This window comes from Chaetodon trifascialis, chromosome 10 (assembly GCF_039877785.1).
Source record: "Chaetodon trifascialis isolate fChaTrf1 chromosome 10, fChaTrf1.hap1, whole genome shotgun sequence".
In the NCBI taxonomy this organism is placed as follows: Eukaryota; Metazoa; Chordata; class Actinopteri; order Chaetodontiformes; family Chaetodontidae; genus Chaetodon; species Chaetodon trifascialis.
The window spans coordinates 15017125-15034324 of record NC_092065.1 but is presented as its reverse complement, the minus strand read 5'-3'; the positions used below and the strand labels follow the sequence as shown (position 1 = coordinate 15034324).

The 17200-nt window shown below is 43.1% G+C and overlaps 1 protein-coding gene across 1 annotated transcript in view; it reads right to left on the bottom strand.

The window, feature by feature from the left end:
- Nucleotides 1-16239, bottom strand: part of LOC139337506 (transcription factor Maf-like) — a 46396-nt gene extending 30157 nt beyond the window's left edge. Inside the window, exons 1-2 of the mRNA XM_070972115.1 lie at nucleotides 14834-16239; nucleotides 7485-7555 (exon numbers count right to left, since the gene is read on the bottom strand). Of these exons, the coding sequence (XP_070828216.1) occupies nucleotides 7528-7555; nucleotides 14834-15810 (1005 nt within the window). The 5' untranslated portion in view covers nucleotides 15811-16239 and the 3' untranslated portion in view covers nucleotides 7485-7527. The remainder of the gene's footprint in view (nucleotides 1-7484; nucleotides 7556-14833) is intronic.
- Nucleotides 16240-17200: the final 961 nt, after the last annotated feature.

Sequence of the window (17200 nt, the reverse complement as noted above, 5' to 3'; positions counted from 1 at the left end):
AGACTGTGTAAATAGATTTATGTCCCCACAATGTGAGGAATACATGGGCACACACACACATCGTTATAAGATGTCTTTCTGTCCAGTGGAAGTTAGCAGTTAATGTAAAATATAATAACTGTTTGAACAACAAACACCCCTTCAAACACATGCAAAGTAAGAGCTGATTCCTGATCTTTTGTTAACGTTTTGCCTCTGCAGCAGGAAACCTGACTGACTCAACTTCCCCCAGTGGTCTCATTGTAAAGACACCTTTAGTCAGTTAGCGACCGCTGTCTTTGGTGAATGAGGGTTCACAGTGTCGGAAAAAACCCACAGCTTGTCTTCTTCCCACTCTTCTCGTCTTCTTCTCCCCTCGTCTTCTTTCAGCCCATTAGAAGTGGTGCTTTTTTTCCTCCTTTTTTTTTGTCATAAATCTTTAATCAGCCTTTTCAAGTGAGTGGGCAGGCTGAGGCTCTGCAGAGCACTGACCTGAGCTGCTGAAGCACACATTCTGATGTAACTTATACAGACGCTGCACAGGTTCAACCCTGTTCACATCCCAGGAACTCTCTAAGACTTGTGTCAGCAGAGAATGCTCATAGCTACTGTATGTGCTCTGTCTCAATTTCTATGCCAGCAGGTCAAAGAGACAAGAAAAGACAAAGCCTGTGTGATAACACCGTATCCATCTGCACACTCACAAAAATAAAGGATACTGTAGTTAGATTCTGGAGCAGCTGCTTGCAGAACCATCAGTGTGTTTGCTCTCCTGTTTAGCCTGAGAGGAAATCCATCAGCAGGAACCCATGAGAGAGACGGAGAAGTGACGGTCGTGTTTGTATGGTCACTGCATCTCTTTCTCCGTCATGACACAAATGCATTTGCTTGTGCAGGCATGCACTCGGCTGCATACGTGAACACACACTCACACACACCTCCAACAGTAAATAAAGCAGTGCAGTCAGGTCACAATCACAGTAAACCACACAAATGACTACCATCTGTCTCTTTGTCTCTGCCTGTAGGAGTCAATGAGCCTCACTGGCAACAGTTCATACTACACTGCCCAAACACAATAACGTTCAACATCATGGTTAAAAAAATGAAAGAATAAAATATCAGTGATGGTACATGCTATTCATTATTCCCCTCCCTCTCTCTTATCACTCTCTCGTTTCCTCTTTGCCCAACTCCGTCCCTCCTTCTCTTCCTGTAAATGAGTGATTTATCAGCCTTAATTGCTGGCAGTGGTTCATGTGGTCATGTGACCGCAACATGACAGCATGTGATAAATACACCCTGAAAATTAAACCCTGCTTTGCAAACAGAAACACACATTGCTTACATTGCATCTGCACAGCCAGAGTGTATTCGGATATTGACAAGAAGAGAATTGGTCTAATAAAAGCATTGCTTTAAAAACCAAATTTCAGCTCACGATGTGCTTTAAAAGCAAAATATTGCCGGAATAAAAGACATTTATCAACGTGAGACAAAGGGCAAAAGGGAAAAATGTACAATCAATAATGATAGACCAAGTAAATCTATTGTTGTAAGGTGTTTCACAGTGATGCCCCCATAAACACTGAATGGACAGACACACACATGCTCACACTCAAACACACACTGCCTACAGTAGAATCTATCACTCCAGCTCACATGTTTCCTCCTCACAGCGTTCAGCTGCAGGATGCTGACTGAAGGGCCTGCAGCGCTCAGTTCATGCATCTTATTGTTACATGGAGCCAGTTCTCAACCACTGACCTTTTTATTCAGCACACTATACATTGTTAAAATAATGTATGAGGTGTCTCAGCCAAAGCCACCTCATTGTGTTGTGTTATACACAACAGAGGTGCCTGCGTGTGTGTCTGTGTGTGCGCATGCGTGTGCAGCTTGCATGGATTGTGTGCAAAAACACTGAATGTGAATGCATAGGAACAACGATGCTATGTTTGATGTTAAGAGACGAAACAAAAGCATTTAGAAAAAAAATTAAAAACTATCAGTAATAGTTTTGTGTGTGTGTAGGTGTGTAGCGACATGCTGATAGTCATACATTTACACATAATTTTGCATGTTGTGAATGATAAATGTAGATTCACACCATCTGCGCTGTGGACGTCCTGTTTGTTCATTATTGTGTTTGTGCTTTGTTGAAAAGTCTCCAATTAAAACACTTTTTTTATGTACTGTCATTTGACAAACACTTTATCTAAATGTTAAGTCATCTTCGGGTGTTCTTGTTTCAAAATTTTGACACAAGAAAAACAATATAAAATGAAATAAAAAACAAAAAAGGACAGTAATAAAAGTGTGGATGCCACAAGATGAAAATAAAAAGCAAAATATAACAAAATTTGATGTCACTTTAATTTTGTATTCTAATAGTCAGATTTTATTCTATTTCGCTCCACAGCAGCTTGTTTGCTGAGGAAGCTTAGAGTCCGATTTTGAATACAAGAAGACACAATCTTTTCTAAATGGTTATGAAAAACATGATGGAGATTAACCTGCACTCAGGCTGACACAGCACAGACATAAACAATTATGGCACTTACACACACACACACACACACACACACACACACACACACACACACACACGCAGCAACAAAGATGCAAAAATAATTTAATTCACCCTGTTTAAACACCACTTTAATGTAAGTGTTTTACCTAAAAAAAAAAAACAAAAACAAAAACAAAACAAAACCCAACTTGTTTCTTTTCTTTTGTGCAACAATAATTAAGATCTAAATTGCAATCCACAAATGAGCCACTCAGACTCAAACTCGCTCTCTTTTTTTGTCTCTGCAAGCTCAAATAAATACACTTTATCCATAGTGTTGAGCACGGTGATCCACCACCACATCACTGCCACACTAATCTCTTTTTCTGATGAAAGACATAATTCAGGAAGACAGAATGAGACAGACAGAGAGGAGGAAGGGACGCAGACAGTAGATAGAGAAGCATGGAGCCAATCTTAACTGTCTACCTGACAGACTGTCTGTCTACCTGCAACATAGTAAACACTTGACCTCTGCAGGAGTCCTGACAATAGCAGGACAAGATGATTCCACAGTTCGGACAACAACAGAAGCATCTATTGAGAAATTAAGTGTGTGCGCGTGCTTGTGTATTGTGTATTTATTTATTTATTTTTTTGCAGGTTTGCATATTGCATATATAGTACGAAGGCTTGATTATAAAAAGGTAATGGGGGGGGGGGGTTGGGGGGACAGCAGAGTGACTCCAACACCTCTGCACCTTCCCTTCCTCCTCCTTATTTATTTGTCTGTATTAGTTAGCTCCTTCTCAGCACTTAAAATTAATGTCATCCAGCAGAAAATAGAGGCTGAAAGCTAAAATTCAGCACTTTCCCAGCAGCCTGGTTATTTATCAAGCTAACAAGGAGAAGATGCATCCCATTTCAGCCGGGCCCAGGAAATATGTGCCATTAAAGCCCAGAGCCAGTGTTTGAGAGCCAGGGAATAAAAGTGAGGGTGTCAGGTAGAGGGGATGGACGGCATCGCCAGCAATATGGATGCAGAGAGCCCAGCAGACACATTTATATAAGAGACAATAGATACACAAGTTGGAGCATGAGATGCGAAAGGAAACACACATTTTGTCCACCAGCAGAGTCGCCACAATGCATATTCTGCATGTGCTGCATGTAGGTATATGAAGTGCTGATTCGCTCATGGCTATAAAAGACGATCCTTTAGGGGATACAGAAGACATAGTTTGGAGCTTTGAATAAATCATGTGCTGCCAGAATGAGCTTAGCACTAATTTTCTCTTTAGGAGGGGGGTGTTGAAACACGTCCCGGGGACTGTTAGTATTGTGCCGTGTTAACATCTCTATAGCATCAGGAGCTAACGCCGGAGTGTTGGAATTCAATTAGACACTGGGTGCAACACTAAGCAGCTAGCATTGGGCAGTCACCGCAGGGAAGGGAGAAGAGGGGATGGTGATGCGAGGAGAGCGAGGAAGGAGTGTGTGTGAGGAGAAGGAGGCTGTGGGCGAGAGGAAGGCCCTGGGCTGCTGGCTGCGGTGATGCAGGGGAATACATTATATCACACTAACCTGCGGCTGATCACCAGTTCCTCTCTCAATCACGCTGTGAACACACAGTCGCAACCTGAGGACAGCAGTGACTCTGAGGCACGCACACTCACACACGGTGGTAGCAGCTTTACAACTAATTATGTTTGAATAAAACAACACAATCCAGGCTTAAACAACTGAAACATCGGAGAGAAAATTGTATATTAACATAAGTTGAAAAGAGGAGCAGGTTGATGTTCAGAGGCTTGGCTCCGGGGTGCAGCTCTATAATCTATTCTGTGGTTTAGAACAAAGTAAAAAACACACAACACATTTTTGAAAACAATCCAAATCTAAACACAGTTGCTCTGTGTTCAGTTTGTGTATCTTTGCAAGTGCAGACAGCGAAATCTTTTTTTTTTTTTTTTTTCCCTTTTTGTTATTTCTAATCCAGACCCAATTCTTCCCGCTCCCTCTCTTTTTAGACCAGGCTTAATAATGAGCATACATCCTGTTCATATCCTCCCTGTCATTTGGATTTTCTGGAGTGAGGGATGACGTCTGTGTCTCTATCAAGACTGTAACAGTATAACGAGACTCACACTGAGCAGCTAGTAGTTATATATATCCCAGGCAGTAAATGGATAGTGAAGTGTGCCAATGTGTGGATGGAGCAAATCCTTGTCGCTGCAGAATACAAAAGGCCTCAGCACAGCTGCAGTGTTTCTTACGTGACAATTCAATGTTTGAAATAAGGGTGGACCCTAAATTGATATTTATCGTTTATCATCTGAAATCATTCTGTGGAATTTTGCCTCAGTATCAGAAATTACTGTAACTTTATTGATCCTATACTCAGTCAGACCCCCACCCCCCAACCTGAGAATTTTCTGGGAAGTTCAAAATGCTACAATGTAGTCCAATGTGATGAATATTAAGAAGCCTAAACAGATATCATGATACACATCAGTATCAATCTTCTGCCTAGTTGATATTTAGATTTTTTCCCATACAGTCAGCCGTATTTGGAGCTTTTTAGGTCTTTCCTTATGCAGCCCGTATGTCCACGCATGCCCTTAAATACATGCTCTCCTTCTTCCTCTCTCTTACACACTCACGCACCTTGATGTGTCTGCATGCCTGTGCGCATGTGTCCTTTCTGCTCTGCCATGTCTACAAAAACCTGACCTGCCTGCTGTCAGCCACAGAGGCACCTTGCCTCCCTGTGCCCCCTCCCCCCAAGTGGCTGAATCACCCCGTCATCACGAGGGGAAGACGAGGAGGAGGATGTAGTGGAAGGATGATGGGGATAAAGGGGGAAAGAGGGAAAAGTGGGGGATGGGTTGGTGGGAGGTGTCGGGGGAAGGATCGCAGAGGCGTGGTGGGTGGGTGGGGTCTCTGAAGCTCCCTCTAATGTGCCCTCTCCACTCCCCTGCCTGTGACCTCAGAGCTCCTGACAGCCAGAAAGTGCTGAAGCATGCAGGTGCCCTCACGCTGCAGCCACACACATGCGAGCGCACGAACATGTGCTCCACTCACACACACACACACACACACACACACACACACACACACACACACACACACACACACACACACACACACACAGATGCAGGTGTCCTACCTTAGCGGCCTGCATCCTGTCACTTTTTAACTCTCTCACCACCTCCATCCTCACTGTGTCAATACATCACATATAAACCTGTGCATTATGCTCTCTATTAGCGTCTATTTAGAATTGGTCAGTGCTAAATTTGAAAAAAAGGACAGTGATGGACAAGCAAACAAGCATGTGCTCCACAATGCTGAGCACATGAGGAAAGTGGAGTATACTGTCTGCTGCACAGTAAAATTAGCCGATGCTGATGCTGTAGTTTCCTCTGTCCAGCCTCTCTGAGGTGTCCAGAGAGTGTCCTGTCCTGTCCTGTCTATGTGTGTGTGTGTGTGTGTGTGTGTGTGTGTGTGTGTGCGTGTGTGTGTGCGTGTGTGTGTGTGTGTGTGTGTGTGTGTGTGTGGGCATGCGCGTGTGTGTCTGTGTGTGTCTGTATGGGAGGGGGTTAGGGTTAGAGAGTTGTATTACAGTGGTGATGAGTCGCCTGGCTGCGAGGCTGATACCTCAGCAGCCAGCATTGACCAGGCCTTTAAATAAAGCCTTCGATCCTCCAGCAGCAGAGAAGGTCACCGCCTGCGTCTGGTTACCCTGCCTGTCTGTCTGCATCCACGGCCAGGAGCCCTCCTACCATCCCTTCCTCCCTTCCTTTGACTCCTCACCCACTGTTCTTTCAACCTGGCGTGCACATCTGCATTCAAATCCAGGTGCCCTCCTTCGCTCAATCTCTTAATCCCTTCCCTAAATTTGCCTTGCTTCCTTCCATCGCCCTTCCTCTCGTGAGAATGCAAAAAAACCTCACTTTCCCTCATTCACTCCACCATCCTCTGCAATCCCACCATCCGTCCATCTGCGTGTCAGCCAGAAATCTAAAATTATGTACAGTGTTTGTCTCCTCAGAGAGGGCACAGAGAGTGAAGGAGGTCAAAGGGTCAGGACAAAGGTTTTGGCCTCATCCCATGAGCACTGCACATGTCACCCTCCTGTCAATCAAGCAGCACTGTCAGAGCCCCAAAGCAGAGAACTGCACAACATTGCACACAACAAATGTTGAGGGAGACTTTGATGCTCATAGAGCTAAATATGAAGCGAGAAATGAATTGATCTATTAATGAAACCCTCCCAGGTGTCCACTGCTGGAATTGAGTGCTTCCTTGTTCAATGAAATTAAGAGAAGTGAGCGGTTTATGGTTTTGATTTCATTCCAGAGAAAGATACAATAATCTCACTTCATGTCTGAGGCATTACACACATTTTGTCACATTTATACAAACAGTGAAAATATCAAGATGTCGTAGGGCTGCAGATTTGAGGCTCCTGTTTGACTTGCTTCACAGTGTAAAGACAGATTGTGTTCAAACTGTTAGAACTATGGAATCAAACATAAACTATAGTTTTAAAGATTAAAAAGTAGTGCAGCAATTGTGTTCAGCATTTACAGCATGCTGTATATTTTGTATTGTAGTCCATCTCCAATGCAACCCTTTTTTTTGGTTTTTAAATGTAAGGTGGGCTTCTTTTGTCTATCAGAGTAGGAGATTGACAGAGTCTCTAAGATAAACATAAAATGTTGAACATGTAAGTAAAATAAATATTATAAAATATACAAATTAATTCCGGATCACTTACTTAACACAGTATTATTAAAAACTCATTGTGAACATTATGTGCTGTATTTTGATGAATATGCAGCAGACATGAAATAAAGATCGGCAGATTTCTGCAACACTAAACCTCTTTATGTTCTATTCTACTTTGGCGTTAGTGTGAAATATTTGAACAGTGTTTAAATGTATTGAATGAATTTGTGTTGTAAAGTAAAGGAGTGTGTAAAGTTACCTCAGATTCCCGGGTGGTGGGGCAGAGAGGTCACAGCTCTCTATCACAGATGGAGGAATTTTCTCGATGTCCTGCAAAAACAGGAAACAGAAATGTGTCATAAAACCCACACTCTCATCCCACAGCACAGGAAACTCTGCTGTAGACATGACTTACTTTGAATGTCAAGTAATGAGTGTTTGTGGCTACAAAATGGACCATGAATGTAAAAAAAAATGTGGCTCGCTGGGGAGAACAAAGATAAAGGCGCGAACCACAAAGTAATATTTTTAGAAAACCAATAAACTTTAACAGAATAATACCTTTGTGGCATTCATATTTTTTCTAAAATTGACTGAATGCTTTAAACTATTTGGAATTAAATTAATCAAAGACTTAAATTCAAGGCAAACAGTTTAGATAAAACAGTTTAAACAATTCAGAATAAACACACATGAAGTAGAGGCAGAGCTGTAGAATAAGAGGCAGGCAGCACCAAACAGACACAGACAACACAAAAACAGAACCTCTAACGTAACGCTCGGTCAAATAAAATCCATCTGATATTTAAATCGGTCGGACGTCTGGTTTGAATGGAGGGTTTGGATTTGTTTCTCTAATTTTGCTGCAACTCATAAACACATTTTTAGTTGCTCATTTTCCGAGACATCGATCCAGATACACATGCACGCATCCGAACACACTCACTCACACACACACACAAAATCAATACATATGAAAAGTATATGTGAAATAAATTTCAGTTTAGAACATATTTGTTAATGTCTGATAATACGCAATAATTTGATAACAACTCCATCCTTCATTAAAAAACTTCAGAAGTGCATTAGTTGAAACAATTTAACAAAAATCTAGATTAAATGATTAGCTCATAAATAACAGCAGCATATTCGCATGTTTATGAGTGAACATAACATATGAACATGTGTGAGCGCTGTACGAACACACGTGAGCGAGAGCGATGATATTGAAAACCTGCTTTAAAAAGCGAGTAACGAATCATCCTGAAAAACTTTCTGCTGGCCTTCAGTGGAGAGAAATGAGGCGAAGGAGCGGCAAAATATATTAATACCCCTCAATCCATCTTTAGGCAACAATGAGAGCCATTCATTTCCCTGTAATCCGATTCACACTGTGGCCAAATGGACTCTGACCCATTCAGCCACAGAGGAGTGTCAGACCAGCAGCAGAGAGAGGGCTGCCGCCACCTGAGAAATACTCTGACACATCAACACGGACAGACCGGACTCTCAGATGTACCTAAACTCTGTTGAAAATTTACAGTTTCAGCCCCATAGAGATAAATCTGCACATATTCACACACACCATACGGTTCAACACAAACAAAGAGCTTGATAAACACTCACACTCAGAGCCTTACACAGAGGAACATTCACACACACGTGTGCATGGATACATACAGTGTGCACATATACTTGCTCACATGTGTCTGCGCTGTGTGCTAACTCAAAAAAGCACACACACACACTGGGCTTTATACAGGGGAAATGAGGCCCACGTACAGGGGGCTGCTACATGGCAGCAGTGTGTGGGGTCAAGGCCTTTCCCAGGTACAAATGAAAGGGAGAGGAGAGACTTTGGAAGAGCTAAACAACACTGTGGGTCACCTTGCGTGGCAAAGAGATCAATGTCTGTTTGACTGGCTGGGGGGGGGGGGGCTGAATGCAGGGTAAATCACCTCTCTCGCTTCATTGAGATGCAGGTAAAACACACAGGGGTCGGGCTCTGCTCCAGCTCCACCCTGCATAACACAAACTCGTGCATGCGCAGACTTAAACGCGCACACATAGACAAAAATACACTCGCACACAGTCGCATAATGCACTCAGTTTTCAAACAGCACCCCCCCCCGCCGCCGCCACCGTGCTGCAGTCCAAAACACACCACTCCACTGACTCTGTGCCCTGCAACTCAACTCACTGTTGAAAACATCAACACAGCCTCAGCTATGTTTATCTGTGAGTCAGAATATTGTGATCACATGTAATTAAATCATAATTAGCTTTCATCTATTGCCCTTTAGTTATGCATTCTGAGGAGAGCTCCTTAAACAAGAAAATGCAAATCTGGTGTTAGAATTCTGCTGCGACACACGCAAAACATTGCATGTGCCTATATGCACATTCTTTTACGGCTGAGCATTTACAGTAATCTCAATTCAACACAAGAGTATAAGGATTGGATTCAGACAATCACATTACCTCCACCCTGCCCATGCTTCTATTTGCTGGAGAAAATCACCATGTAAAGGCAACGCAGACAGATACACACACAGAGGCAGCAGCACGGACCTTCTTTACAGCTGCTGCTTTCTTACCACATGCACCGCTGCGACAGGAGGGGTACAAGTTAAATTATTAGGGTTTCAAATAAATGACACATAACTCAGGACTCTGCGAGACAGAGAAGGAGGAGAGAGGGAGAGAAGCTCTGGCTCTGCAGGTCTGGATGATGGACGGACCACAGAGGAACATAAATGCAGCTGATTTAAATCACTTTAAATGTAAATGTTTATCGCGTGGAGTGATGCAGATGCGGATTGAGTGGAAGAGATTGAAATTGTTTCCTCTTTTGAATGCAAATATGTTTTTAACCCGTTGGGGGGGTTTTGTCGTGGGGAAGGTCGCGCTCGCAGGGAAGAAATGAAAATGAACATGGCCACAAAAAGGAAGGCATTGTGTCACAAAATGAGATATGTGACTCCAATTTTTAGTAATACAACAAGACAAATTCTTTTTTACTCAGCGATAGATGGCTTTTGATAAAATGGTAACAGTATATATTGCGAGGTATTGACACTTAAGGTATGACTACTAAGAAATAAGTCATTTGCTTGCTGCTCAACTGATTATAAAAAACAGACACTTCCAATTATAACAGCTATAAATTCAAATAGCTGCTGGAGCAACTTGAGCTGATGTTCAGCTGCTCCTGCATGAATTACTGTAAAAAATAAATATTCTGCCTGATTTTTTCACGCCTCATTTTGAGTTTTTCTGTGTAACATGAGATTATACGAACATTATTTATATTACTTACATTTATTCCAATTTTCTTTTGACTGATATAAGAAGCCACAAGCATCACAATGTCATAATAGAAATGAGTCATTCCAATAGATCTAATGCACTCAGTTGAAGCATATATACACCCTTCTACCACAAGGTCAAATAAAAGACAATGCTGGCTGGTTATTGAGCACTCACACAAATAGACACTAAAAAGTGCACACATCCTTTGTCCTATTAATTTTGACGCATTAAAGTGGAGTACATGATGATGATTCAATTGTCAATACTGATAAATTTCAAAGTGATTTCCCATAGTTGACCTGAAAGAGGGAGTCCAATATTGTGACAGCAGACAACTACATTATCTTTAATAACCTAATCATCGGACAGACTGCAAATGATCACAGCGCAAAAGTCAATATAGTGGGCCGGACAATAGAATTACAGTTCATACTAATGAGATTAATAATGTGGTGTGTCTGCATACTACATGTGCGTACTTTTTCATACTGTACGAATGAAAGAGAGGATGCAAAAGACAGAGGAGGGAGCAGTGAATCTTGTAGAGTGCTGAGAAATGAGGAGGAAGCGCAGAAATATTGTTTCCTGTGCCTTCTGTCCTCCTTCAACACAGGAAGTGAATCAATGCTACTGAATCCTCCTGCCCCTCGGTGTGTCTAGAAGTCAAAACACACACACACACACACACACACACACACACACACACACACACACACACACACACACACACACACACACACACACACACACACACACACACACACTCAAGCAAAAAGCATCCCACACAGTTTCTACACCCCCACAATGATCAGCACTTTTCCACTTCATCATTCTTACGCATTGAATAACAGAGCACACGGTCACACAAAGCAGACTGCCTGCCTGTCTGTCACACAGCGCTGTTGATAGCAGGTTCAGGTTAAGACTGTCCCGGGCACAAAATCCTGAGACTCCAGAGAAAACTCAACTAACCCTATCTGCCTCACAGAAGAAAGAGGTGCCACGAAAGAAGAATAGCATCTCCAGTTCTAGGTTATAACACAAATGTAATTAAAAAGCACACTATATTGACCTAATCAGATAGGAGGGCCATAAATTAGTGGACACATGCTCACTAAAAGGCCCTCTCCTCTCAGCTAGGACGCATCTCTGATCGTTTATCATCTGAAAGGAGCAGGAAGGCAGCCAGCATCTCTCTCTCTCTCTCTCTCTCTCTCTCTCTCTCTCTCTCTCTCTCTCTCTCTCTCTCTCTCTCTCTCTCTCTCTTGCTCTATCTCTGTCTCTCACTCACTTTTAATCACAGAGAAAATCATTCCTCCAGGCACGAGAGGATCATGCTCTCCCATCTTGTCCCTCACTCTGGGCTTTCATGGGAGCCAGGTGACTGTGTGTGTGTGAAAGAGACATTGTTGTACAGGTGAGACACACAGAGCTAATACTCTGCATGCAAACATGTCACCGCTGTGGTACATTTGAAAGTTTCCCTGAGCTACACACACATTTGAAAAAAGCAGTTCCTCCTTATGTGCATACACACAGATCATGCAAGCGGTCAGACTGTCAAAGGTCCTGCAGTGGGAAAAGATAACATCCCTCCTGCACACACACACACTCACGCACGCACGCACGCACGCACGCATAAGGACATATACCCAGCAGCATGCACTGTGGTGACCTTGCATGGCAGCCTACCCCGGATCTTGTGCAGCTTTTATCTCAGCCATGCTGCTCTTTAGGGTGCACTGACTTCACCAGGCTGCTTTCAGGAGCAGAAACACTCTGCAGGCCACATTCAGTCCAGAGCAGAGGCAGGTAACAGGCGACTGGCCCCGTCAGCCGCTTCAAAACCAACTGACTGCGAGTGCCTGCTGTGGCTTTTCTTTCCACCCTTATCAGCATTTTCACATCAAGAGGCAAACAAAGAATCTTTCCACTGAAGCGAAAGTGGTGGATCGTCATGACCGTGGCGAACATTTTGTCAGCTAAATACGTCTGTCAGGATCCTTCAGTCTGATTAGAAATCTCTCCCTTTGATCATATCGCCACAGTTTTATTTTTCAAGCGTTTGACTGCATAAAGTTTATTTTCTGGCGGACTTATTTGCAGGATATCAAAATACGTATTTTGAAAATTAGAAAAAAAAAAATGCGTCATCGTTTCCAGACAACGCGTTTCGTGATTTTTTTTTCTTTTTTTTTGTCGTCCAGACCTTTGTCTTTGGTGCATTTTAAATGAAACTTTCCGCAGACAATATTCAACAAGTGGACAGCCACCGAGTAAAAAGTGCAAGTTTACTCTAAAATCAATCATTAACTCAGCCTTTTCTAGGACACCTGCAGCACGATTGTTAGGCCCTGACGCACAAATGAAATTATATTGGAAATACTCAGTACTGTGGTCTGATTTTCTGCACGTTTTTAAAGCTAAATTAAAGAGTTTATGTCTTTAATTACGCAACAGGTGAAGATCGTCGCTTTTAATTCCTGATATGCAAAAGCCATGAAAAGAAAATACTTTGAAATAATTCGCGTTGTATTTTTCACAGGAAAAAAAAAAAGATGGAAAAACGCGCATTGAATCAAAATAGAAAATGACTTCAGTCAGAGCTGGACTTGATCTTGGAGCTGTTCTAATTGCTCGCCTTGTGCGCCTCATCGCGCCTTAATCAAAACCAGATGTTTATGAACAGATGTTCGTATTATCTCGATGACATTTGTAATTAGGGTTTCCCATTCTGTTTATATTTCAGTTTAACTCCAGAGAAGATGCTAAGACTGAGAGTGTGTGCTGGCGCCTCAAAGACACAGTGACAAACATGCACAACTAACAGAACAAAAATAATCAACATTTTCAGGAGAATATATTTGTTTCCATTCATGAAGGTTTATTGACGAATGGTGTATTTGTTCAACTCCACACGGTGCCCGCTTGTTAGCTGTACTGTCCAGACAATACATTTTACTGTATAGAAATCCAGGGCATCACAAAAGATATATGGCTGCATGATGCTTTGCTTAATTATTCTACAACACTGGGAGAACATTAAATTTCCATTTCCAAACAGTTCACAGTTTATTTACCGAATCACACCCATAGGGTTCTGAGTAAACTTAATTAAGTTCCTTAAATGAAAGGAAAGCACATTAACAACGAAGTGCAGAAAGAATAGATCATTTGTTGCAACAATTTAGCGTGACAAAGTAACCTGTTTCTCATTTATTTCAGGACATGCATCATAATCTGCTTCTGTTCTGCTCAGAGCATTTTATCCTCAGCTCCACTTGTTGATCGCAATATTTAGTCTGCAAAAATGTGAATTGTTTCTACAAGATATCCCGATGCTGCTCACCTTATGTTGCCTGTCAGTATAAATCAGTATTGAGTACAAAGTTGCTTTATTCCACATTGTCATTTTTCTCACAAAGCTCAAAAGGAAGCCTATAAAATGTTGAAGGGTCCATGTTCGCGGGAACTTTTATGAAGCAAAGTGACGGATGAATGCACTTGTTCACACTCTTTTCTTTTTCTTGTCTTTTTTTTTCTTTAACAAAGAAATCCCAAAAAGTGATGAGGCTGAACAATGCAGTCATGGTAGATTACAATCATTATAACTACACAAGTTCACAAAAATAAGAAAAAAGAAAAAAGTCAAAACACAACCCGTACATGACCAGCATGCATGGCTTCACAGAACTGGCACAGGCTCACATCCATTTCCCAAACTTCTGCTTCAACTGAGTTTGGATGAATTTTTTCACAAGACAAATAGGATGGATGATATGAAAATGAGATCATTCATATCCAAATAAATTGACTTTCACCACAAAAATAAATTCACATCAAAATAAAGCTGTTGCTGCCTGAGGATTCTTAGATTTCACAAAACAGATTTGGGGGTAAAGGGAACAGGATGGACGAGGCGCAGGATGAGGCTGGAAGGGCGCACCTACTCAGCAAAGGGTTTAGTAATTTTTATGCAGTGTGTCTAAAGACAAACATCACGAGTTGGAAAGAAATCCTTTCAAATATTTGTGGACATTTGTGGTCATTTAAACAGGCCTGTTTATGTATCCTTTAAAAGTGATAAACATAAACAAGATCCTCACGCCGAAACAAAACACTCCTGAAATACAGAAAAGAGGAAAACTCTTTTGTCCTTACTACTTAACAGCTTTAACAACTTCAACACAAGCACGCAAAAACCGAATTTGAGCTGCGCGCAAATTTAAAGTGTTTTTTTTTTTTCTGTTTCTTTGTGAGGGTCGGTTATTAAAACTTTTCAGCGCCGAGACTCACATGAAAAACTCCGGGGATGAGGGGTTGTTGTCGCTGCTGGATCCTCCGTTTTCTCTGAAGCCGGTGCTGATCAGCTTCTCGTATTTCTCCTTGTAGGCGTCCCTCTCCCTGGCCAGCCGGGAGATCTCCTGCTTGAGGTGGTCCACCTGCTGTATGAGTTGCGTCTTCTCTCCCTCCAGGACGTGCCGCTGCTGGACCCGCTTGTACCGGCAGGACTGGGCATAACCTCTGTTCTTTAGCGTCCTCCTCTTCTGTTTCAGCCGGATCACCTCTTCCTTGCTGACCCCCCGGAGCTGCCGGTTCAATTCCCGCACCGACATGGTCACCAGCTGCTCGTCCGAGAACCGATCTTCCAAGCGCAAGTGCTGGTGGTTTCCCCCCGCGACGCCGCCGGACTGAGACCCGGAGGAGGGGTGGTGTGCCCCTGTGTGGTGGTGGTGGTGATGATGGTGGTGGTGGTGGGGAGTCCCGTTCTGAGCTGCGGCTGCAGCGATAACCGCGGACACCACGGCGGCCGCTGATCCCATCTCCTCCCCGGCCATGGCGCCTCCTGCCCCCGCTGCGCCGCCGTACTGCTGCCCTCTGGTATAGCCATCGAAGGTCTGGAGCTGGTGACTGCTGCTGATCAGCGCCTCTACGGCGTCCTCCGGGCTAAAGCCCAGAGCCTCGGGGTTCAGCTGCTGTTGGTATCCGGTCATCCAGTAGAAATCCTCCAAGTGAGCCTTCTGCTCGCTCCCTGATCCCGGACTGGGCGCCGAGAAGCTTGGAGAGGGGGGAACCGAGCTGCAAGGCGTGCTCATCGGGGTGGAAGACAGGGATCCCCCGGCGACCAGGCGGCTGCACTGGCTGATGCTGCGATCGGGCTCCACCGGCTCCTTTTTCACTTCAAACTTCATCAGATCGAAGTCATTAACATATTCCATGGCCAGGGGACTGGTGGGCAGGTCGGAGTTGCTCATTGCCAGCTCTGATGCCATCCTCTTGCTGTTGACAGTCCTCCAAAGGGGGTGAGGAGCACCTGTCAAAGTGGGCTGCTGAGACACGCACTGAGCCAGCTTGATTTCTTTATTTATTTTCTTCAAAACCGAAGGAAAAAGTGGATTTTCTCGCACTAATTGCGCAGCGCAGGTTTTGGTTTTGTGAGTCGATAAGTTTTTTTCTTCAGTCTGTGTTGCTCACAGGAGCGCTGTTTCCTCCCTCTCTCCCAGCGTGCGGGTGTCTGAGCGCCGCTCTCTCTGTTTCTACCATTTAACACTTCATGGCTCCTTTTAGGATTAGTGCGCCAAATTGAGGAGGTTCACGTACGTGTCCCGGGCAAACAGTTGCTTTGTGGAGAATGAAAAAAAAAAAAAAAAAAACCCTCCACCCAAGGATTGATAGATTTTTTTCTAAGGGATCAGTCAGCCGACGAGTTAAAAAAGCATTGCTTAGTTTTATAGGCGCCCTGACGTCAGACTGTAATATGAAATTGACTGAGACTCAGCCAATGAGGAGCGCAGCCCGGGGACCTTATTAGCATAATAGTATAGAAACCAAAGTTTTCTGAACTGTCCGAGCCCATCAGCAGATTGACACACGAGACTTAATATTCATTCTCTTGTCACTTTAGATGGAAACGAACGAAAGCAAATAAAGGAAAACAGATTCCGGCATTAACAGAAGATGTCAGATGGTAAATATGCACGTCTATCTCTCTTTAGATTATCAAGTCGTCATAGTTTTAACACAAGTTTAACGTTTTTCCATCACCACAGTAACCGTTTAAATTGATTTTTAGAGTCATATTTGTCAACGATATGGTTTGTTTCAGCATTATCTGTCCATTCGTTCGGCTTTCCTCTTTCCTCTCGTTTCTTGTGTTGATAGAGAAATATTCTTCTCAGGTGTGTTTGATTAATTATGTAGGCAGCTTTCTAATTAGAGCGTCAAAACCGTTTTAGTCACTCTACCCAAACGTCTCGGAATGAAATCCATCATTTCAGTGATTTTCAGTGAGCGGTGGAGAAATGGTCTGTTTACCGCATCAAATCGCAGAAATGGATTAGTACAGATGAAGCGGACCGCTGTGCGTTTGAGAGGAGCATGGCTGGGTCTGGGTGAATGACAGCGTTTGGAAACCCAACGTCGCCACCTTTCGGTACAAAAGAATACTTCAAGTGGCTCTTCAAAGGGTCCCGCGTGTGTTCGACACCTGACGACGTGCAAATATTTTTCCGCTTAAAAAACAAACAAACAAACAAAAAAAACCCCAAAACAAGAAAACCTCTCTTTTCCAGCACGTTATTCTCTTAGAGTCTCATCTGCTCTCTGTTTGTCTTACTGCTGCATACATTTATTCCATGGCTTCTTATGATAAACACGTGAAAA